This window comes from Eriocheir sinensis, chromosome 9, assembly GCF_024679095.1.
Source record: "Eriocheir sinensis breed Jianghai 21 chromosome 9, ASM2467909v1, whole genome shotgun sequence".
NCBI lineage: Eukaryota > Metazoa > Arthropoda > Malacostraca > Decapoda > Varunidae > Eriocheir > Eriocheir sinensis.
Window position 1 is genome coordinate 17,120,233 of NC_066517.1, and position 22,807 is coordinate 17,143,039.

Consider the following 22,807-nt stretch of genomic DNA (forward strand, 5'->3'; position numbering starts at 1 on the left):
TTTGGTTCATGTCCTTCGAGTATTGGAACTGTCCTTTACACTTTGGGGTCAATTTGTCTGTTCGTTCAAGCATATAGTGAACGTATGTGGTGGTGGTGATGGTGGTGGTTGGTGGTAGGGGAGAGGTGGTGGTGGGTGAAGCCGTATAGTGGTGGAAGGTGGAGAGAGCAAGAGAGGGTGTGTGTGTATTATGTGGTGTGTGTTTGTGGGTGTGGGTCTGGCTAGTAACTCAGTGGTCATCCAGACTTTGTGATGGAGACTTATAACTCGATCACCTGACACGTTACGAACACTTTACTGACACTGTCCCTACCACTACCACTACCACTACTACAGCTGCTATTACTACCACGACACAACACGAAGATCTATTCCTCTACGGTCTCTCTGTCTCCCTACATCGCATAGACCACATAACACAAACACATAACCCCTTCACCACACGCCACATACTTAATCACCACTTCGAATCTTACCAAGAAAAAGAGGTGACACAGTGGGTGACGGAGAAGGTGACGCAGGTGACGCCGATACTATGCGACCTCGGGCGGAGTGGTGACGGCGAGGGGTTGAGAGTCTGTCCTGGTGAGGTGCTGAAAAGTGCTCCCTTCACGCCGCTATGGGTCACCGCAGCGCAATATGGTGACGACGCCGCCCTCACCACGCTGACGTGTGTGTTGCGTGCGTGCGTGTGTGCGTGTGTTTGTTAGGAGCGTTTTGAAAAAATCGCAAATCGTGTAAAAGAGAAGAAAAGATGATCAGGTGAGTTGTAATGTTATTTTTTTAATGTTTATTCTTTTATTCTGATATATTATAATTACTGTTTCAAGGCGATTTATATTTTATTTGAGAGCATCAGTATATTATTTGCCATTCTGTTAATTCATTCATTTAGGTCTAAGATGAAATGAATAATAATGAGAATGATGATGATAATGATGATAAAAATAGCAATAATAATAATAATAATAATAATAATAATAATAATAATAATAATAATAATAATAATAATAATAATAATAATAATAATAATAATAATAATAATAATAGACTAATAATAATAATAATAATAATAATAATAATAATAATAATAATAATAATAATAATAATAATAATAATAGTGTCATTTTCCTTTCCTGCAGGACGTCGGGACTTCCTACGAGTCCTTCCACATGGCTCCTTCGATCCTTATGTCTCTTTTGGCTCTTTACGGCTCTTCCTCCCCTTCAGGACGATGTGGGGTGAGTGTCTGCCTGTCTGTCTGTCTGTATGTATGTATGTATGTCTATCTGTCTGTTTGTCTGTAAGTCTCTCTCTCTCTCTCTCTCTCTCTCTCTCTCTCTCTCTCTCTCTCTCTCTCTCTCTCTCTCTCTCTCTCTCTCTCTCTCTCTCTCTCTCTCTCTCTCTCTCTCTCTCTCCTGTATATTTATCTTTCTCAAGCGTGGCGGCCGCTTCTTAAGGCTTCCCAGGTAATAGTTAACACACTTACGGAACGTGTCACCTGCCCTCACACACCTGCCATACACACCTGGCTTCTCACCTGTGTCCCGTGCCGGTTACCATCTATTTAACGGACGTCATATATTTAACGCGATCATCATGGAACTCTGAAAAAATAAATATCTCCTTCATTGCGTGACGTAATTGTATAGGCTCCCAGCTCTGAAAATATGGTTCATTTTTTTATATATTCCGTTACGGCTGGGTCGAAAAATAAGTCACGTGCAACTTCCTCGCTAGCGCAGCAAAATGAGGTTATCCTGGGTCATGTGAGGTCACCCGCCACACCCATGCTTTGTGTAGTCAAGGAGTTGCATGTAGAGCTCGCAGCGTGACCCAGGAATAACCTCGTTTTGCTCTTTTCCAGTGCCGCGGGAGTGGAGGTGGTGGAGGCGGCGGCGGCGGCGATGGTGGGAGACTGTCTAAAGCCGCGGGACGGAGACGGAGATGTGAAGAAAGTGGAGTATATCACGCCTAAAAAGGAGGTGGAGGAGGAGGAAGCCCAAAGACCCTTAGGCAACAGTCACGAGGAGTCAGACGTACCTTTTCACACCTCTGACGGCGGAGACAATGGGGAAAGGCGAGCGAGTGCAAAGACTAATGGTAAACAGAACACCACCTCGATGTCATCTCCAGCAAAGAATACGAGTGAGGTGGTGCTGGAGAACGTGGAGCGAATGGTGATCAGCGTGGTGAAGCGGGACACGGTGAGGGTGAGCGGAGAGGGAGGCGTGAGTCGGCACAGGTCACTCTCCGGCGCCTACCTCCACGATAGCCACACCAGACGCGTCCGCCACCGCAGGCACAAAGAGGCACAAAGAAACACCTCCGTCGGCCGGCATCATCACACCCTGCCGACGGGGTTGAACTACTTATGGGAGGAGAGACAGGGCACCACCGAGGAGGCGTTTAACCATGAGGACAGAGTAATGAAGGGCGGGAGAAGGGTAGAAGCCATCCCAGGAGCCACTATCGCCGACGAGGAACAGACGGAAGGCGAGGACACGGCTTCCCTACCCAAGTTCTTAGTTCGGAGGATTAAGCCAAAATTCCACCGCAAAAACGCCCCGTCGGAAACCTTCGCCAAGAAAATGAACTTCAAAGGTTACTTCGCGGAGGAGAACGTTGAAGGTGAGGAGGAGGAGGAGGAGGAGGAGGAGGAGGTAAAACATGCAGCCGAAGAGATGATGGTGGAGGAGAGTGAGGAGGCGGTGGATATGGAGGAGGAGGATTTGTGGGAGAGCTCTCTCACGGCTTATCTCTCGCTGCAAGATGACAACGATGATGATATCCCCAACGACCTGACCGCTGCTGACAGGGAGGAACTGACCAACCTTGTGGGGTCCCCCGTCACCTCCATGTTCCCCCCAACACAAGTAATGTCACCCCCCACCACCGCCGCCACCCCCACCACCACGACCACCACCACCACCCCCACCACAACCACAACCACAACCACTACACCAATGACTACTACCACCTCTACAACCACCACAACCCCTCCACCTACTACCACTACTACTACCACTACGACGACTACTACCACCACCACCTCAGTGCCTGATCACGGCAACGGGAAAGAAAACGAGCATACAGAAGGCGAAGAGGACAAAGGAGTGGAAGATACAGAGAGCCCAGAAGACACCGAAGAACAAAGCGAGGACAAAGAGGACATTAATCACCAGAAGACAAATCTATCAGTACCCGCGTTCATCCCCTCCAAGCTGCCCTTCGGCCCCTTCATCCCGTCCCTGGATCCGCCGCGGAAGCCGCCTCAAGGGCTGCTGCATGGCTTTATCGGCAAGTTCCACCCCTTCTTCCTGACGGGTGAGGACTCCGCCGCCAACAAGCCCAACTCCGGGGACCTGATGGTGAACATGCTGTCCCCGCTGGTGGGTTCGTTCCCCAAGCGGACCAAGGCCAAGGGTCACAAGGTCCTCGGGTATGACCACGAACGAAGCCACAAGGAGGAGCTCTACAACCAGGTGGCCGGCAGCCTCCTCCCTGAGCCTGACTCCAAGGGCGTGGGGCGCCTGCCGGCCGCCTACCCGTCCTTCCCGCTGCTGCGCCACAACAAGCACCAGATGTTCCTCCACAACAAGATCCACGGCGGCTTTGCCTTCATCGACAAGAGTCACGACGACTCCTTGACCCGGACCGAGAACCCGCAGGCCGAGGACTCTCCGCGGGCGCAGAATCTGGTGGTGTTCGGGCCCGTGGAGGACGACGCCATCATGCAGACGATGCGAAGCTGCGCGCGGCACGTCAAGATACAGCTCACCGACCACTACAGCGTCGACGACCTGGTGAAGGAGGCGACCAACCCGCTGCGGCAGCTGGTGGTCTACATCAACCTGAGGAGTATCAACTACGAGGGCTACGGGCTGGTGCTGGAGCGGATCAGGCACGTGATGGACTACCTGGCAATGGTGCAAGGCGGCCTCACCCTCTACAGCGTTGTCCCCGAGCAGAAGGACGCCATCAATACCACCCGCAGCGCTGAGGTCAAGACGCACCTCATGACGCTCAGCGACTCCGTCCTGGACCACTGCGCTCGCCTCTACCCGAGCTGCTCCAGGGAATACCACCTCGCCGCCCTCACCTCGCGCCTCCACCAGACCTATGACAAGGACAGCGGCACCGATGTGTACCGAGTGGATGGCCCTGAGAGGTCTGGCTGCTCCTCCAACGAAGTGTGCGGCACCGAGGGGCCCCCGATCGACGTGGGACCCTTCAAGGCCGACCCATACGAGCAACTGCGAGAGTTCGGGCGGGCGCTGTGTCGCTCTTCATACCACGTCATGATCGAACTCGAGGCGGACCTTCCTACCTACGACTTTGAGGACGAGAACAGATTTTGGGAGAATGCGCGCGAGGAGAGCATTAGGTGAGCACCCCAATTAGGTGTTCGGAAACCATCCTTAACGAAGCACGGACATTCAGATCCCTCAAATGTACTCTCCGTCATTTCTTCATCCACTTTGTACACTCTGAATCCTGGAATCTCAACCTTTATTTTTTTTCTTACATACCCCAAGGCACAAAAACTTAACGAGTGTATACTTTGGCATGCTAGGCTATATACAGTGCTAGGCTATATACAGTGCTAGGCTATATACAGTGCTAGGCTATATACAGTGCCAGGCTATATACAGTGCTAGGCTATATACAGTGCTAGGCTATATACAGTGCCAGGCTATATACAGTGCCAGGCTATATACAGTGCTAGGCTATATACAGTGCTAGGCTATATACAGTCACTGCAGTTGCCTTTCCTGTCACTCTCCGCTATTTGATTCAGTCGTGGTCTCACATAAAATTTGTTAACCGGTCACAGTGTAGAATATCATATGACATCCTTTCTTCCCCCTTTCGACCTCCTTCCTTTTTGGTATCAACAGAACACCCTCATCCATGCTAACATAACCCGTGTCTCTAAAATTATCAATCCCTTCCCTTGCGAGTTTTCTCATACCTCATTGCGCCACCAGAAAGCACACACACACACACACACGTACCTATTTGAGTGATGACTGACGCATTGAGCAAGCCTATCCACCCGTTGCATGCATATCTGTGTCTGTCCGTATGTCTGTCTGTCTCTGTTCCAACACAAACCAGATCCTGGGGTCACCGAGTGCATTCCCATCCCCTCTTCTGTTGTTTTTTCTCTTCTCTTCTCTTTTTCTTTTAAGTGGATGGGAGCTTTTTTGTTTTACCCTTCCAAAAAATTCTTTACCAATACAATTCCCTCTTTCCCTCTTTATTATTCTCTCAGTCATCATGCAAAGGTATAATCCCGTGTCTTTTTCTCCCTTACGCTCTCCCAATCTCATTACGCCTCTCCCAAAGCCTGTTACTGACACCCGGCGGGATTAGTGATGCAGCGAAGGCCGTAAAAAGAGTTCCTTCAGGGTAGATGACACTCGCTTCTTGTAATCTTATCCCGAATTTGTTTTAGCTGTCTTGAGAGTTAAGAAAGGAAGGTGTAGTTCTATTAGAGTCTGTTCTTTTATTCATGTTACGTACAAACTTGAGGTGTTACTGATAAAAGAAGATCATTGCAGTATAGATGACACACGCTCCTTGTGATCTTATCTCGAGTTTGTTTAGGCTGTCTTGAAAGTTAAGAAAGGAAGGTGTTGTTCTTTTAAAGTCTGTTATTTTATTCATGTTACGTACAAACTTCAGGTGTTGGTGATAAAAAAAAAAGAATCATTGCAGTTCATTAAGTATAGATGACACACGCTTCTTATCCAAATTTTGCTGAGGTTGCCTTGGAATTTAAAAGACAAGATTTTTTTTTATCAAGGGTATCACTTTATGCATGCACAAGTTTGAGTTATTGTTGATGAAGGAAAAATCGCCACCAGTTTATTATATAGAGTGCCTTCACAAATTCGCTTACATTGTCTTTAGTTAAAAAAAGGGAAGGTGTATATTTCAAAGCATACTATTTTATTCTTGCACGAACTAGAGGTATTACTGATCAAGGAAGAACCATTAATTAAGAGTTTATTACGTAGTTTCTTCCCAAATTTGCTTTGCCTGTTTTGAAATTTGAGAACGGAAGCTGTAATTTATAAAGCCTACTAATTTAATTCATGTCCAAAGTTGAGTTATTACTGATAAATGAAGAAGAAGAATTAAAGCACATCCCGTAGAGATCCTTCCAGGGTAGATTACAAATTTGCTGAGGCCGCCTTGAAAGTAAGAAAAGTTGTAAATTTGAAAGCCTACTACAACCTGGAAGCTGAGGGGATCGTGTTTCTTAAGGCCCCTCTAAGCGAGAAAAATGAAAAAACAAATCATCGCTCACACAAACCATATCATAATATATATCAACGCATTTGTGATCAGTTAATGCATCATCTCTTTTGGGGGTTTATATCATGGGAAAAATTTGGCCCGTCGCTTGTACACGATAAAGCCACAAATTTGGCGATAAAAAAAAAATCATCACTCACATAAACCATTTCATAATATATATCAACGCATTTGTGATCAGTTAATGCATCATCTCTTTTGGGGGTTTATATCATGGGAAAAATTTGGCCCGTCGCTGGTACACGGTAAGGCCACAAATTTGGCCCATCGCTGTTACCGGTCCATTATTTACTAAAGCGTTTTATGCGTTGCAGGGTCCGCGCGCAAACAGGTCTGGTGCTTCACGACATCCTGCCCCGAGAGCTCAAGAAATACGACAAGAACAGGCCGCCCAAGTACGAGGGTCAGGCCACCATCGTCTACTTCCACGTCACCGTCCTCTCCGTCGACTCCATCAACGAGGAATCCATGGTGAGCACCGTTGCCAGATTATCGTACTCAGAGCTAACCGGTGACAAGGTAGAATATCAAATGACTTCCTTCCTTCCTTCCCCCTTTCGACCTTCTTCCTTTTTGGTATCAACAGAACACCCTCCTCCATGCTAATATAACCCGTGCCTCTAAAATTATCAGTCTCGTATATATTCCGGTTTCTGGCCCATAACTGTTGCCAAGAAGCATCAATAATTAACCATTTAAACGAAAACCATGTATGAAGGCAGTTATTTGGGTGGTGAAAGCAGTTTTGGGGTAGGAAATCGGCAAACATAAGAGGCAGAGTACGACAATCTGGCAACCTTGAATTCGTGAGTCCCAAATAATGCACGAACCAAACCGAATATATAAAACAGCAATGGATTTTTCTCTTTACTTTTTACGTATTCATTTCTTTACGGATTTATTTGTTTAACTGTTGACCTAAGCTGAAAGAACCACCGCGTGCGTCTACATAAATAACAACGTGGAATGGATTTTATTTTATTTATTAGTTTACATATTTATTTGTTTACCTTTCTTCAAACCCACGTGACTGACATTTTCCTGGCGCAGAGTTGAAGGAACCAACGTCTGTATCTTCATAAACACATATAAGCAAATAATAACAACGTGGAATTGGTTTATCTCATTCCTAGTTTACTTATTCACTTATTTAACTTTTTTCAAACCCACGTGGCCGATATCTTCCTGGCGCAGAGCTGAAGGAACCAACGTCTGTGTCTTCATAAATACATATACGCAAATAACAACGTGGAATTGGTTTATCTCGTTCTTAGCTTACTTATTCACTTCTCTACCTGCTTCCAGACCTACGTGGCCGATATCTTCCTGGCGCAGAGCTGGAGGGACCACCGTCTGCGTCTGCCGGAGAACATGACGGAGGAGTATCGCATCCTGGACGTCGAGTGGCTGCATAACATCTGGCGGCCGGATTGTTTCTTCAAGAACGCCAAGAAAGTGACGTTCCACGAGATGTCCGTTCCCAACCACTACCTCTGGCTCTACCACGACAAGACGCTGCTCTACATGGCGAAGTGAGTAGGTGTTTCAGAGGAAAAATAATAACACTTGCAAAATATGGATGCGTGGACGATAGGCTAAAAATCTGTATGGCCCTTTTTCTCAGACGCTTTCGGCGCTCACAACCATTATTTTCCATGGCCTTAAAGGAGATTAGTCGGATTTTTGGAGTATTTTTTCACGTTCATAGTGTAAATGCCATGTCAAACTATCACTAGGCACATAAAACTACCCATGAGAATACCCACAACCTCTACGAAAGCCTTATCAAATGTGGAAGTGCAGGTCCCGAAATGGTTGAGTATTTGACCTTATGTTGTTCTTTTCTATAAACCATTCCCTTGAGATCAGTTCCGTATTAGTATCATTGTTATTGGTTTATCTTTGTTTTTAATTGTCCCATGTGTTTAGTTGTTTGTTTAGCTGTTTATCTATTACTATATCATCGTTTATCTACTTCTCAGGCTAACATTGGTGCTGTCTTGCGCTATGAAATTCGAGGCGTATCCACATGACACACAAATCTGCTCCATGATGATTGAAAGCTGTAAGTCTCTCTCTCTCTCTCTCTCTCTCTCTCTCTCTCTCTCTCTCTCTCTCAGCTTCCCGCATTCCATGGCTCACTGTACGTCTTCCTTTCTTCTTAATCCCTTTCTTCCGTTTCACTTTTAAAGCTCTCGAACTGTTTTTCTTTTTCGTTTTTTTGTTCAGCTTTCCTACGACTTGAACACCTTCTATCGTAGGCTCAGAGACTTCACCACAAAATCTTGTAGAATATATTAGCCTACTGTATGATTTCTTTCTTTTCCATTTATCTTCTTTCTTCTTTTACTTCTGCTGTTTTCTCTTCTTCTCTGATCTGCTATTTGGTGTTGTTGCGTTGCTGATGATGGTGATATTGGTTGTGATGACAGTGGTGACATGTATTTTGATAATGGGGAAGAGAAATAGTGAAGGGGTGATGCTAATGCCTGATAGTGATGGTGATGGTTAAGAGTGGTGATGCTGGTTATATACGTATTTTGATAACGGTAAAGAGATGGATAATGAAGGAGTTATACCAATGGGCGTAGTTTAGCTGTATATACTTAATGGTCATGGTGGTGGTGGTAGTGGTGTTGAGGGGTGGTAGTAATGGTCGTGGTGGTTGCAGTGTCCCATACGACCCACGACTTGGTCTTCAAGTGGAACGAGACGGACCCGCTGGTGGTGAACCCGGACATCGAACTTCCGCAGCTGGACATCTCGAGGAACTACACGGATGACTGTACGCTGACTTACTCGACAGGTGTGTGTTGGGGCGGGGGGTAAAGGTGTGGGTGTAGGTGTGGGTCGATAATGATGGGAAAGGGAATTGTTTGTTTGCTCGTTTTAAAAGCAGAATTGGGTCTTACATCTTTGCTTGATATATAGAAACTTAAGGAATTGTGGCCGTTCGTTTTAAGCAGGATTGGGTCTCACTTTCTTACTTGTTTTTTTTATATATTTTTGTTGCCCTTGAGCCGTCTCCTTTGCTGTAAAAAAAAAAAAAAAAAAAAAACTTCTCATTATTTCCAGGTAACTTCACGTGTCTGGCGGTCGTGTTCAACCTGCGCCGTCGCCTGGGCTACCACCTGTTCCACACCTACGTGCCCTCCGCCATCACCGTCGTCATGTCCTGGATCTCCTTCTGGATCAAGCCCGAAGCCATCCCCGCCCGCGTCACCCTCGGCGTCACGTCACTGCTAACCCTGGGTACGTGTGTGTGTGTGTGTGTGTGTGTGTGTGTGTGTGTGTGTGTGTGTGTGAGTGTGTGTGTGTGTGTGTGTGTGTGTGTGTGTGTGTGTGACTCGGCGGTGACTCAGTCGTATGGAGGAGGCACTGACGCAGGCCGGTATGCTCAGACGCTTCCGCCTCTAACATCAACTATCTCCAAAGGCCTAAAAAGGAGACAGAGCGAGTTTTACTGAATGACTTTTAAGGTTCATGGTGCAGGAGAAGGCTCAAACTACCACCGGCGTCATAAAAGTACCCCTGGAAATGCCCACAACTCCGACGATAGCCTTGTCAAATATGTATGTATAGGCACCGATATTTTTAAAACGCTTCCGCCTCTCATATCAATTATTTATAAAGGCCGAAAAGGAGATAAATCGGGTTGTAATGAGCGTCTTTTAAGGTTCACGGTACAGAAGAAGGCTGAAACTACCGCCAGAGTCATAACACTACCCCTGGAAATGCCCGCAACTCCTACGAAAACCTTGTCAAATATGTGTGAATGGGCGCCGGAATGTTTAAAAATATGACCCTGTATAAGCTTTCTCTTCAGGCGTGTGTGGGTGGGCATGTACGGAGGAATGTGTGTGGGGTGGGGGGGAGGAGGGGGGAGGTTACGCATGTTTCCAGGTAGGCACACTCTTACCTGTCTCTCCAAGCGTGTGGGCGAACTCTCACTCTCCTTCCATTCATTCCGTGGGTTCGTGTGGTAGATGAGTCACAAATACTTCCGTCTCTCTCTCGCCTCATGAATGGACTCGCCTTCGAACTGTGACATCATCGTTCCAGCAAGAGTATGTGTATGTGTGTGTGTGTGGTGGGAGGGGAGTGTGTGTGTATGTGTCTGTGTGTGTGTGTGTGTCATAATTATAGTGTAGGTGTGTGTGGAATCTCATATGACTCACGTTTAATACATGCATCAGTACCGTATAATTTCCCAAGGGGTTGTGCGAGGGTTGCCATTGATCTGCTTTTGGAGTGAAGAGCACGACGCAGATTGGCAGAGATAAAATAAAATAAAATAAAAACAATGGGGTAAAGTATTTGGGATTTATTGAAGACGAGAAAGTTTAAAAATACCGTGTTGTTTTAGTTGATACAATAGATAAAGTAAATAAAAAAAGCAAATAAGTACATATATAAGAAAAAAATAGAAGTGAAGTATGCGGGATTTACTGGAGACAAAAAAAGTTTAATAATGCGGTCAGTTGTTTTTGGTTAATATTACAGAAAATAAAGTAAATAAACAGGAAAATCAAGGAAGGTAGAGCTTGAAATGAGGGTGAAAGTACAGCACCATACCGGATAGTGACTTCTCTTGTCGATATCATTGTGGAAATTATTGAGACTCAACTGAAATTGATACGTTGCGCAGAAAAAAAGAATCAGAAAATAATAAATGTTCAATTCGTGGCGGCCATGAACGCAGCAAATACCCCAGACAACGTGTTTTTGTGTGTGCTTCTCCCATATTCGGACATCCAAGGCGACGTTCTGATTGATATAAAGCCGAGAATTCGTATGCGTGGCTTTGAGTTATGTCATGTTGGGCTTCTTCATTAGTATTACAGACGAGATTGACACACACTGCTATTAAAATGGTTGGTGGTGAATGTGTTGGAAGGCTTCGCTCTGTCTGCCTGTCTGTCTGTATTTGGTTGTCTGCTTGTCTGTCATTTTGCCTATCTGTCTGTGTGTTTCTGTTTTTCTGTCTGCCTGTTTGTCTGTTTGCTTGTCTGACTTTGTTTCGTTGCGTGTCTCTCTCCGTCTCTCTTTCTGTCTGCCTGTTTGTCTGCCTATCTGTTTGTCTCATTGTTTGTCTGACTTTCTGTTTCTTTGCGTGTTATCTGTATGGGTCACAGGCTTAAGGGTCAATGTGACAGAGATGAGCACCGAGGCCACGCACAACGATAGCGTATGCACCTAACTTTACCTTTACCTTTAAAGGTCTCAAGTTTTCCTTCTCTTACCGCCCGTGTTTCCCCTCCTCCTACCGCCCGTGTTCCCCCTCCTCTTACCGCCCATGTTCCCCCTCCTCTTACCGCCCGTGTTCCCCCTCCTCTTACCGCCCGTGTTCCCCCTCCTCTTACCGCCCATGTTCCCCCTCCTCTTACCGCCCGTGTTTCCCCTCCTCCTACCGCCCGCGTTCCCCCTCCTCGTACCGCCCGTGTTCCCCCTCCTCTTACCGCCCGTGTTCCCCCAGCCACCCAGAACCAGCAGTCCCAGTCGTCGCTGCCGCCTGTGTCCTACATCAAGGCCATCGACGTGTGGATGTCTTCCTGCACCGTCTTCGTGTTCGCCTCCCTCCTGCAGTTCGGTCTCGTCAACTACTTCATGGACGCCGAGCCACTCAGCAGAGACATGGCGGGATACTCTGTCGAGGACCTCACCGATCTGGACGAAAAGAAGGTGATTGATGTGTAAAATCTGGACCTATTATACAGGGACAACGTGAAGGGTAGAAATTCTGTGTATTCCCATAATTTTTACTGCCTATAGAACACTTTCCCACTTCTTCTTTTTTTACAACATAGGAGACAGCTCAAGGGCACAAAAAAGGAAACAATAATATAAAAAAGCCCGCTACTCGCTGCTCCTAAAAAAAATCCAAAGACGTGGCCGAAAGAGGAGTCAATTTCGGGAGGAGAGGTGTCCTGATACCCTCCTCTGTACTCTACTTGCCAATGCGAAATCCTGTGTGTAATCTTATGTCATGGAAAACAATACTAATACGTCAACTGTCCTTAACCTCCAAACCTAACCAAGCACTCATCCTCCTCTCTCTCCTTCGCCAGTCAGAGGACGAGCGGCTGAACGGCTACTCGCGAACCAGGAGTCGAAGTAGAAGTCGCATGCGTTCCCACAGCCCCGGGGTTCCTCAGTACGTGGTTCACCGCTGCACGGGCAAAGACATCGCCCTCTACATCGACAAGTTCTCCCGCGGGTTCTTCCCCTTCGCCTTCTTCGTCCTCAACATCTCCTACTGGACGACCTACGGCACAATGTAAACACGTCCTCGTCCTTTGTTCTTTGTTCTTGTTCTTGTTTGAATCTTCCTCGTTTCGTTATTTAGTCACTGAGGGATATTTGTTTTTCTTGTTCTTTTTGTTATTTTTCGTCTCGTTCTTATTTTTCTCCTTCCTCAGTGTTTGTTTGTGTTTCTCCTTACCTCAGTTTTTCTTCTGGTTCTTGTGCCTGTCTTTCCCCGACGTCCTCCTCCTATTTCTCTCCTATTCTATTAACTTCTCATATCCGTTAATCCTACCCGTTTCCAAGGCCTGTTTCTTCTTTTTCCTCGGCCTTCTTTCTCATCCATATTCTTCTCTATAGCTGTGTGTGTGTGTTCTGAGCCTCCTCCTCCTCCTCCTGTCCTATTCTCCTGTTATGAAAAAAAGTTAAATTCTTGGACTCACTGTGTGCGCGCCTCCATCTCTTGAACCAGGAAAAAAGCAATGATTGTTTTCCCTGTGCGTGCGTGCCGAAGTCCATGCATAAACTGACCTTGAATCCCCAACAAGCCGGCAGAAACATTAACAAACAGACAAACATTGACTTACTAATGCTGTGTGAGTGGTTAAAGTCTTGCTTGGGCTTATGAGTGAGTGAGAGAAGGGAGAAGTGGACGGCAGGAAAAGAAAGTTGAAAGTTCTATGAAAAAAAAAAGTGTATATACGAATAGCCATCTCCCTCTCTCTCTCTCCTCTGATCTACCTCTTCCCTAATTACTCCTTCCTTCCTTCCTCCTTCTTTCTCAGTGTTGACGTGCAGCGAGAAAGAAGGAAGAGAAGAACGGTTAATGAAAATTTTAATATGGAGGAAAACGAATAGGGATTAAAAAAGAAAGGAATTAGCTGCAATGTTATGGAGATCATGTTTTTTGTTTTGTATTTTGTTTTCGTTATATTTTTGTGAGTTTGAACCAAAAAATAATAAATATGTGTGTGCGTGGTGTGTATAAACGTGATGCGATGAAAATGTATATTCGATTAACTTATGTAATTCTATGAAAATTCTCTCTCTCTCTCTCTCTCTCTCTCTCTCTCTCTCTCTCTCTCTCTCTCTCTCTCTCTCTCTCTCTCTCTCTCTCTCTCTCTCTCTCTCTCTCTCTCTCTCTCTCTCTCTCTCTCTCTCCAGTCTTTTGTAGCTATTATTAACATCCTTTTCAGTAGTCACGAATTATTGAAACGATCGATGGCTGGGCCGAAAACTGTAAGGCCGAACACGCTCTGAAAGGCTGCATCGTCTTATCTGTCTGCTTGTATGACCTATATACCAAAGGCAGGAAGCGTAAAAACCGTATCAGTTAAATAAACCTTATCTCTACGTGCATATTCTTCTTGTCATTCCACACTGATTAGCGAGACGGTGATACACTTAATACATCACTGTCAGTTGGCCAAGACTTAATAAATACTAAGTGTACGGATTTATAGGGAATTTATGTCTTAACTTCACGATTTTGGAAAGATGTGTGGCTGGCGACGCGGAGGTTTCTGATCGGAAGGGTTGAGCGGCCTTGAAATTAAGTGTATGAATTTATAGTGAATTTGTCTTAATTTCACGATTTAGGAAAGATGTGTGACTGGCGACGCGGAGGTTTCTGATCGGAAGGGTTGAGCGGCCTTGACACTAAGCGTTTGTACGGACTGATAGTGAACTTTTGTCTTAACTTGACGATTTAGGAAAGATTGTGTGACTGGCGATCTCTCCTATTTTGTTCGGAGCAGTTTCTATTGACGCTGCTCCCCCACCACAGTCACCACAACCACCACCATCACCACCACTACCACCATCATCACCACCAGTACCACCATCATCACCACCACTACCACCATCATCACCACCACTACCACCATCATCACCACCACTACCACCATCTTCACCACCACTACCACCATCATCATCATCACCACCATCACCATCAGCATGTGGTCGTGGTGATGGTGGCATATGTTGTGCTAAGTTTAATGAAGGGTATATATACACTTGTACTTAAAATACCTTGCCTCTTGACTGAAAACTGTATTTGTGAGGTTAAGGGTATTTTAACTCGAAATTATACCTTAGTTACAGAGGTATACCGTTTTTATAGTGTAGTGGTCTTTTTTGATGTTGTTGTTGCTTTTGATTTTGCCCTTGAGCTGCAAAAAAGTCCCTTGGCGAGACGCAACACAACGCAACACCATCCGTCTCCTCAGCAATACTCACCTTGCCTTAGACTGAGATGTGCTGCGCGTGGGAAGTCACTCTTTGTATCATCACTTTTATTTTTCTTTATCAACAAGGGAGGCATAGCAAGGGCCAAAAATCAAAACCGCAACAAAAAAAGCCCGCCAGATGCTGCTCCGATAAAAGAAGAAAAAAAAGAAGCCAAAAGGGAGGTGCTTCTATATCTATCTCTTCTATATCTATCTATCTATCTATCTATCTCTCTTTGTCCCTCGCTATGCATGACTAGGAGTGAGAGGTGAGTCATGCCGGTGCCTCGCTGACGAAAAATATATCCCATCATTCACACACACACACACATAAAGAAAGAAAGAGAAAAAAATTAAAGAGAGAATTGAACGTATAAATGGTTAGATAAATATATATACCAAAACACACACACACACCTCCATCCCCCCCCCACCCACCCAGCCCCGTGTTCTCAGGAGTGATTAAAGAGTTGCATCACCTGTACTGGCCGCCCCTCACTTATACCTGCCCGTTACCAAGACTACATCCAGGTACCCTTGAGAAGGTCACACGTAGGAGAGGAGAGTTAAACGCCTTGTAATGAAAGCTCTTTTATTCTGACACACACGAATGCTGCCAACGTTTGTCTTGTCATGGAGTAAGGGGTATTTTTTTGTATAAGTTTGTTGTGTATACGTGGAAGACATTTTTACCTCTTTCCTGTAGTTTCGTTATGTGGTGAAACGACGTTGATTTAAGTTTGGTTTATACAAGGGCGGTTTTATTTTTTTTGTTTGTTTTGAGGTTTGAAGACGGTGAATAAGTCTGACTCTAACAGAAAGGTTAACTATAGCATATTTTTTTCAGCAAAGGAGTCAGTTCAAGGGCATAATAATAAGGAAACAATAATGAAAAAAAAAAAAGCCTGCTACTCAATACACAGATGGTACAGCAGCATGCGAAAAGTATTAAGCAATGGTCTTGATCGTTCTTCCAGCCCATAACCTTTCCCCATCACCACAAACCACATCAAATTGGAGTAGATAACAGAAACTAGACAATACTTACAAAACGCTCTTTTATTCAGTCAGACCAGCGAGCTAAAAAATACAAAGTGTGTGCGAGGTGGCAGATCTATCAAAAGTACAATATTATAAAAGATGGACACAAAAGAACACAGACCTTGAGAAAATATAAAACTACGAACATGTAATTTGAACCTTTAGAGAGTGACATGCATAGGCCAGTGGTTGGAGTTGGGGGGTGAGAGCCTACCTAACATTGCTTGAGAGGGGAGGGAAGGGGAGATGGAGGAGGAGATGGGAGAGGAGTTTGACCTTGCAGTTCCTCTCCCTCCCTCACTCCTGCTTCTCTCTTTACTCCCTCTCCCTCTCTCTCCGCGCCTCCCCTTCTTGCATTCCTTCTCCCTGCTTTCTCCATCTCCCTTCAGCTCTATTTCTTGCTCTCCCTTCATTATTTTAACTCATCCCTCCTCATACCCTCTTCTCTCCACCAAATGCCTCCCTCTCCACCGTCATTATCTCCATCATCTTCTCTCCTTTCCCTCCTCCAATCAATTCCTTCTCATTATTCCTCCTCTCTCCATCATCTCAAGCCATCTTCTTCTCCTCTTGCAATCTCATCTTCTATCATCATTACTCCTCCAGCTCTTCTTTCTCTCTTGCAATATCTTCTTTCATCTCCATTATTACTCTTTCTCGTCTCTTCTTTCCTCTCCTGCAATCTCTTCTATCTTCATCACTCCTCGTCTATTCTTTCCCCTCTTGCAATCTCTTCTATCTTCATCATTCCTCGTCTATTCTTTCCCCTCTTGCAATCTCTTCTTCTCCTTGCTCCTGCTTGTCTCCCTCCTGCCCTACGACATGTCACCCGAAGTTGCCGCCTTGTCAAGAGGAGGCGAGCCCTTCAGCAGGAGTTCCTAGGAGTGCTCTTGATCCTCCTCTTCTCCATCGTGTACCCCGGGCTAATGTGGATGACGTTGTCGCTCCCGAAGCCCAGAATCCTGAAGGGGAGAAAGATAAGGTTGACATTAACACGAGTGAAAATAGAGGGAAGGAAATAACCGATAACAGACTTGAATGGGAAAAGGAAAAGGTGGCATAGGTATTAGGAGAGAATAAAATGTAGAAAATAATCGCTAGGAAACTTAAAATATAGCTCCAAAAATGATTCAAGAGGAGAAGGAAAAGATGACATAAGTAACACGAGAAAAATGAAAGTAGAGAATGATCAGTAAAAAGTTTGATGTATAACTAAAACTGACGGCAAGGAAGAAGGGAAAGGGTAATAAAAAAAGGGAGGATAAATAATAGGAAATAGCGGGTAATGAACTTAATATATAACTCCGATATGAATGTAGAGAAGAGGGAAAGAATGACATATAAAACACTGAGAGTAAAAAGAAAAACAAATAAACGTTAATGACTTTGATATTACTTGAAAATGACCGTGATTATATTTGATGAGTTTGTGGAAGCCGTTATAACAAAGATGACATAATACTGAAAATAAAAATAAATAAACGGTAATGACTTAAATATTACTCCAAAATGACCATGATTATATTTGATGATAGTGGAATGCGTTATTATAGGGATGACGCAATCGGAGAAAAGAGGAAGAACTTTTATGAGGGAAAAAAGAAAAAAAATATTAATCACTGACGTTCCGATAAAATGCAGATATTATACGCGACAGAAAAAAAATCAAACATATAACTTTTGTCAAGTGAGCTTCGAATCCAGAACTGCTTAATCATATAGCAAGAAATGACTTTAAAACACTTCACCCTTAGAATAACCTCCACTAAATAGAAGTGTAAATAAAAGGGTAAAGATGCAAGTCACCAATGATTGTAACTTTACCGAAGAGAATACAAGACGGGATCAGATTAAGAGGTAACCAAAGAAGAGCAAGAACAAGACAAAACAAGAACAGTATGATGAGAGAGAGAGAGAGAGAGAGAGAGCGAGCAAGTGTGTTTGTGTGTTTGCGCGATTCCTAATACAGTTACTGCGTCATAGGAAGAAAGATGGCGCTAAAAATAGATAGAGAAAGCGTGCGGTGGATTACAAAGCCACATTCGTTCTGTCGATATGCATGATGAGGAAGTAGAAGGACTGCACCAGAAATAAATGGAGTTGACGTGAAGAGTTTGACAAAGGTTCCAATACTGTTACGCCAGGGAAGGAAAGGCGGCATGAAGAGCAAAACATACGTGCATAGAATATAATGAGAGAGAGAGAGAGAGAGAGAGAGAGAGAGAGAGAGAGAGATGAAGGGTGACTAGAGGAAGGGTGGAGGGAATGGAAACAGTCAAAAAGATAATGATGAAGGAAAGGTAGAGGGAAACAAAAGAGTCAGTCAAAGGAATAGAGGTAAAGAAGGAAGGAGAGGATGGGAAGGGAGAGAAAAACACGGAGAGTGGAGGGAAGGGAAGAGGTAGTCAAGAGGCTAATAATGAAAGCATAGAGATAAATGGGGAGTTTATAGAAAGGACGATTGTCAGGTTATATGGAGGGAAAAGAGAAAGAGAAAAGAAAACAAGCAAACAGTGAGAGAGCATCCTTAGGTGAACATCGCAAACTGAATGACTGAAGGAAACATGAGATGACTTAGAAAGGACGAAATGAAGGTTACATGGAGGGAGAAGAGAAAAAAAAAAAAAAACAGCCGAAGTGCGATAATAACAAGAAAGGACATAATAAAGGTTAAATGGAGAGAGAAGAGAATAAAAAAGAAACAACAGAAATGATATAATAACGACAGGAAAGGACGAAATGAAGGTTGAATGGAGGGAGAAGAGAGAAAAAAAAGAAAAAAACAACGAAGTGAGATAATAACAACCTCCTCAGGCGAACAAACTAATTAACAACTTCGGGGAACACACCACGGGTAGATTACGAGAAGATATTTACCTGAACAGCGGATTATTGGTCTTGGGTCCCTCCGATAGGCGCGTGAGGGTGAGGTGGAGCAGGCAGGAGGAGGGCAGGTGGGGGTCACACTTGATCCTGCCCACGCGAGTCACCTCCTGCCCGTCAAAGTAGTCGATCTGCAACGTGCATCCCCTGGTGGGCGGGAAGACAGGTGTAAATGACAGGTAATTACAGGTTAAGGTGTAATTATCTCGTAATCTGCATTCGGTAAGTGGGAGTTGTTGTTTTCAAGGGTAACTAGTATAAATTTTTCCTTCCCCGTGCGAGCTATGGGTGCTTATTTTAACCAGTACCGAAGGCTTGAAACACAAAATATAATGATAAATGAGTACACTAACACGTAAAACTGATAGATAATGAACCGATGGAACTAAACAGCATATAAGAAAATAAATATACACATGTCAAGCGAATGCAAGACAGAGAAAAGAATAAACAATGGAAATAAATCAGTGTAGCCTCAAAAAGAAGCAAGCGCGAAGTCGGAGGCAGAAGAAGAAGAAGAGGAGGAGGAGAGACAGTCTGTTGCTCTCTCGTGCTTACCTTACGCCGTGTCGCTCTCCTTCGGTCATGCGCACCACGTCGCGGGACAGGCGGTTCAGGAAGTCAGCGGGCACCAGGACTGACACCCCAGCGGCGCCTCCCTCGCACCCGGGCATCTGAGGGCGAGGCAGAAGGCGTGGTGAGTTAGGCCATGCGGGTTTGTTTACATTTTGCAGTGTGTGTGTGTGTGTGTGTGTGTTATCGTACCACGTGTCGCAATTGTTGTACTTATTATTAGTTACTATGTTCCCTCTACCTTTTCCACACTAGTTTTATGTATGTATGTTAGTGTTTGTCGATTTCTCAGCTAGAACGTATTAAAATGTGACTAATAGCGCATATGAATGTATTATGGCCCTACACGTAAGAATATTAGATAGTTATTTTTTTCTTCTTATAGCCTACTTCTTATTATTCTTGTTGTAATTATGCTCTCCAATTTCTCCACATTTCAGTTTTATGTGAATTGCGTTTATCGACCTCTCAGCAAGAACGTGTTAAGAAGTGAAGCAATAATGTGTATGAATATAAGTATTTGGCTGTTGCACTTAAGAACGTAATAAAAACAGTTGGGGCCTTGAGTAACAGTGAGGGCAGTAGTCTCCAACACACACACGCACACACACACTCTCAACCTGACATCTCTTGCCTCCCTCATCTCCCCCCGCCAAACCTGTTCCCGTGCGCCCGCCGCTCACCTTGCCTCCCACTAATTGCCTGCCTCACCATGACGGCCCCGCCATGCAATATTAAGCTCACTAATAACCAGTAGTCGCCAAGTCAGCCCGCCCCGTCATCGTCAGTAGGTAAGTGTTATCAGGAGCTCGTCACACGCTGCTGATAACGCCGGTCAGCATGGCACAACACGTGAGGGGGGCAGGGCAGGGACTCACCTGATACAGACGGTGCCGGGCCTTCTTCAGGAGGCGCCAGATGTGCTTAGCGAGCAGCGCGGCGGCCGTCTCGTCCTCACACACGCGGTAGTCATAGAAGTCTGTGGGGCAAGGAAGACAGAGTTAGTAATGAACGCCACGCCCTCGGAGCGGCGACCCACAATCCTTATCGCGTCCCTGATAAGAGTGAATGAGTGACGCGTCGCCGCCTCGCTGCAGATTGATGCACAAGGTCATGTTATCGCCTGCTGGTGACGTCTGACGGACTCTAAAATCGCGTCCTCTGCCTGACACCCGCCGGAAGGCCCCGCTGCCCAGCAGCTGCACCGCCCGACACCAAGGCACTGGTCCCTCCCCTGTCGCTGAGGCAGCATTGCCTTGGCGCCCAGCAGCGAGGTCACCAGACGGCTGACGGGGTGGCTCTCCGCGGCGGCGCCTGATACTTTTTTTTTTTTTTTTTTTTTTTGCCGCCAACACGCGGTGCTGACAGGTAATGGCTGGGTGTGGCGGGCCGGCGCCGCCCGCCGGCCGCCGCGCTAGAACCCGTCACTGATTTCTCTCAACACAACTAATGGACTGAAGCAGCGGGGCGGGGCGCGTCGACTCTACATTATATTAATGCCCATATAGGCTGTGATGCCCTACAACCATTGACACCCAGTGACAGACACGTGCACGAGGGGGTGGGGTCACACTCACCCTGGGAGAGCAGGGGCAGGTTGGTCTTGTAGGTGTTGGGCCGCAGGATGGACAGCATCTTGAAGACGGTGTTCTCGGCTGCCAAAAGTGGCTCAGTCAACCTGGCAAGTTATCTCCTTCACCGCCTGCAGGGGCGGGGCTGACGACCTGTGTGGCGGGGAGTGGGGGTGCTACCAGCAAGTGCAGACACTAATGTGTGAGAGTATTATCGCCAGCCAGACGGTAACCTCTCGTCTTAGGGCGACTCTTCAAATGTATTAATTGTCGTGAGGCGGATGGGCTCGGCGGAAAGGTTTTCCACGAAGCCTATGTTTTCCATAGATGATCCTGCCGGTGCGGAAGTCTGGAGGACCGTGGGGCAGCGTCCTTCCTCGGCCGTGTTATACAGCGTTCTGAGCCGTGGCGGCGCGGTGGGCGAGTATACACCTGCGGCTGATGCAACACTTCACGCGGCACCAATATTTGTCTCGCGCGACACTGATGACGTCATACGATAAAAGCCATGCATATCACCTGACAAACTACGCAGTCACGCTGTCTTGTTACAATTATTTCTGTGCGTTGCGTGTTATTGCTTGGATAAATAGTTTTCCCGAGGAGTAGGTGGCATCGCGCGCGCGTGTAAGGGGGGTTGGGGGACACGTGCGCGCGCCGGCGTGTTCATGTTTGACGGCCTTGGCACAAGACTTGGGAATTTTCCTGCCCAGGTTACAGCTGCTCCCCCATGCCCCGCAGCTGGCACCCTCCCGCCCGGGGCAGCGCGGGGCGAAGGCACAACAATGAATGCCTCGGAGCCCCCGCTGGTGTGGTGCGCCCAGCCAGCCAGCGGTCCCCGGGCCCCCGACTTATTGATTTTCCAAGTTCATCATCCGAGAACGTTCTAGAGTTGTTATCGTCATCCCAACGTTGAGGCATCGCCCTGGCGCCGCCTTGTCCTTACCCTCTCCTCTGATAGCGTATCGACAGGATGCTCCTAAAAAAATCCCACCGCCTAACGGTTTTCCCTCCTCCGCCAGCTCCCTCAAGGCCCCAGCGAGCCCCCCACGCCCCACGCCCCCACTGACGAAGGCACGCCGGCCGGTGTGGGCAGGCACGTGTATGGGCGTGAAGTGGTGGGCGGCCAAGCCCTTCCCGCTTCACGGCCTCACGTTTTCCTCCCACGCCCAGGGTTTCAGCATCGGTCGAAATAATCACTCAGCTGTCCATCCTTGTCAGTCCCAGACAGCCTTTATGGGTGAACTTTTTTTATTTGTTTATTTTTGTTTTCGTTCCCCTCCCACGTCATGTATCATCATCAGTTGTTATAGTAGTAATAGTATATAGTAGTAGTAGTAGTAGTAGTAGTAGTAGTAGTAATAGTAGTGGGATGATGATGATGATGAGGAGGAGGAGGAAGAAGAGTGGCAGTAACGGTAGTAGAGGCAGAAGTATCTTAGCAACAGTGATCGCAGTACTCCCGTCACGTAGGAAACTTCCGCGCGTTTTGGCAAAGCTCTACATTTACCACCCCAAGCTGTAGCCATTCACAACGGTCGCGCCTGCGTTTGCCTTTTGCCTCGCATCGCGCCTACCTGCCCAACCAGCCAACCAGGGCCAGCACAAAGCAAGAAAAAAAACATGAACAGCTGAGATAATCATATGTTCGTGTTTTTTTTTCTGAAGGCAAGGCAAGGTAGGCGTGGCACTTGTACCCACTCAACCCGACGGCCGCAGCGAGCCAAACGGGGGCTGGGGGGTCTTCAGTGCCTCCCCCAGTAGGGCACCGCGTAGAGCCTCACCTTGGGCATCTTGTGGCTTGTTTGGAGTCGTCGCGAGTGATGTCTTACGATAAAAGATAGCGTGTAATGGGTTTAGTAGTACGAGGGAACAGATAAAGAAGGGTGTGAAGAGTAAAAAAGATCGTAAAATCTCTCCGGTTAATACCAGTGTTGAAAC

General features: G+C 46.2%; 2 protein-coding genes across 2 annotated transcripts; one reads left to right on the plus strand and one right to left on the minus strand.

Moving 5' to 3' along the window:
• The first annotated feature begins 642 nt into the window (after positions 1-642).
• Positions 643-13,929, plus strand: LOC126996034 (uncharacterized). The gene is made up of 10 exons (XM_050856032.1): positions 643-762; positions 1,143-1,241; positions 1,868-4,387; positions 6,642-6,798; positions 7,633-7,859; positions 8,310-8,392; positions 8,999-9,133; positions 9,403-9,579; positions 11,804-12,009; positions 12,396-13,929. Exons 1-10 carry the CDS (start codon positions 755-757, stop codon positions 12,606-12,608), a joined length of 3,825 nt encoding a protein of 1,274 aa, XP_050711989.1. The 5' UTR covers positions 643-754; the 3' UTR covers positions 12,609-13,929.
• A 1,910-nt stretch (positions 13,930-15,839) lies between these two features.
• Positions 15,840-21,287, minus strand: LOC126996035 (protein charybde-like). The gene is made up of 5 exons (XM_050856033.1): positions 20,873-21,287; positions 20,174-20,274; positions 19,281-19,396; positions 18,717-18,869; positions 15,840-16,801 (listed from the first exon to the last, which is right to left on the minus strand). The coding sequence occupies exons 1-5, from the start codon at positions 20,928-20,930 to the stop codon at positions 16,705-16,707; spliced, it is 525 nt and encodes a 174-aa protein (XP_050711990.1). The 5' UTR covers positions 20,931-21,287; the 3' UTR covers positions 15,840-16,704.
• Positions 21,288-22,807: the final 1,520 nt, after the last annotated feature.

Bases quoted from the DNA above. Each gene is read 5' to 3' on its own strand.
- LOC126996034 (XM_050856032.1), top strand. The intron at 1,242-1,867 runs GTGAGTGTCTGC...GCTCTTTTCCAG, and splicing joins CCCCTTCAGGACGATGTGGG to TGCCGCGGGAGTGGAGGTGG. The intron at 6,799-7,632 runs GTGAGCACCGTT...ACCTGCTTCCAG, and splicing joins CCATCAACGAGGAATCCATG to ACCTACGTGGCCGATATCTT.
- LOC126996035 (XM_050856033.1), bottom strand. From the start codon at position 20,930: ATGCTGTCCATCCTGCGGCCCAACACCTACAAGACCAACCTGCCCCTG. The intron at 20,275-20,872 runs GTGAGTGTGACC...CTTGCCCCACAG, and splicing joins CCTGCCCCTGCTCTCCCAGG to ACTTCTATGACTACCGCGTG. The intron at 19,397-20,173 runs GTGAGTCCCTGC...CCTCGCCCTCAG, and splicing joins CCCGGCACCGTCTGTATCAG to ATGCCCGGGTGCGAGGGAGG.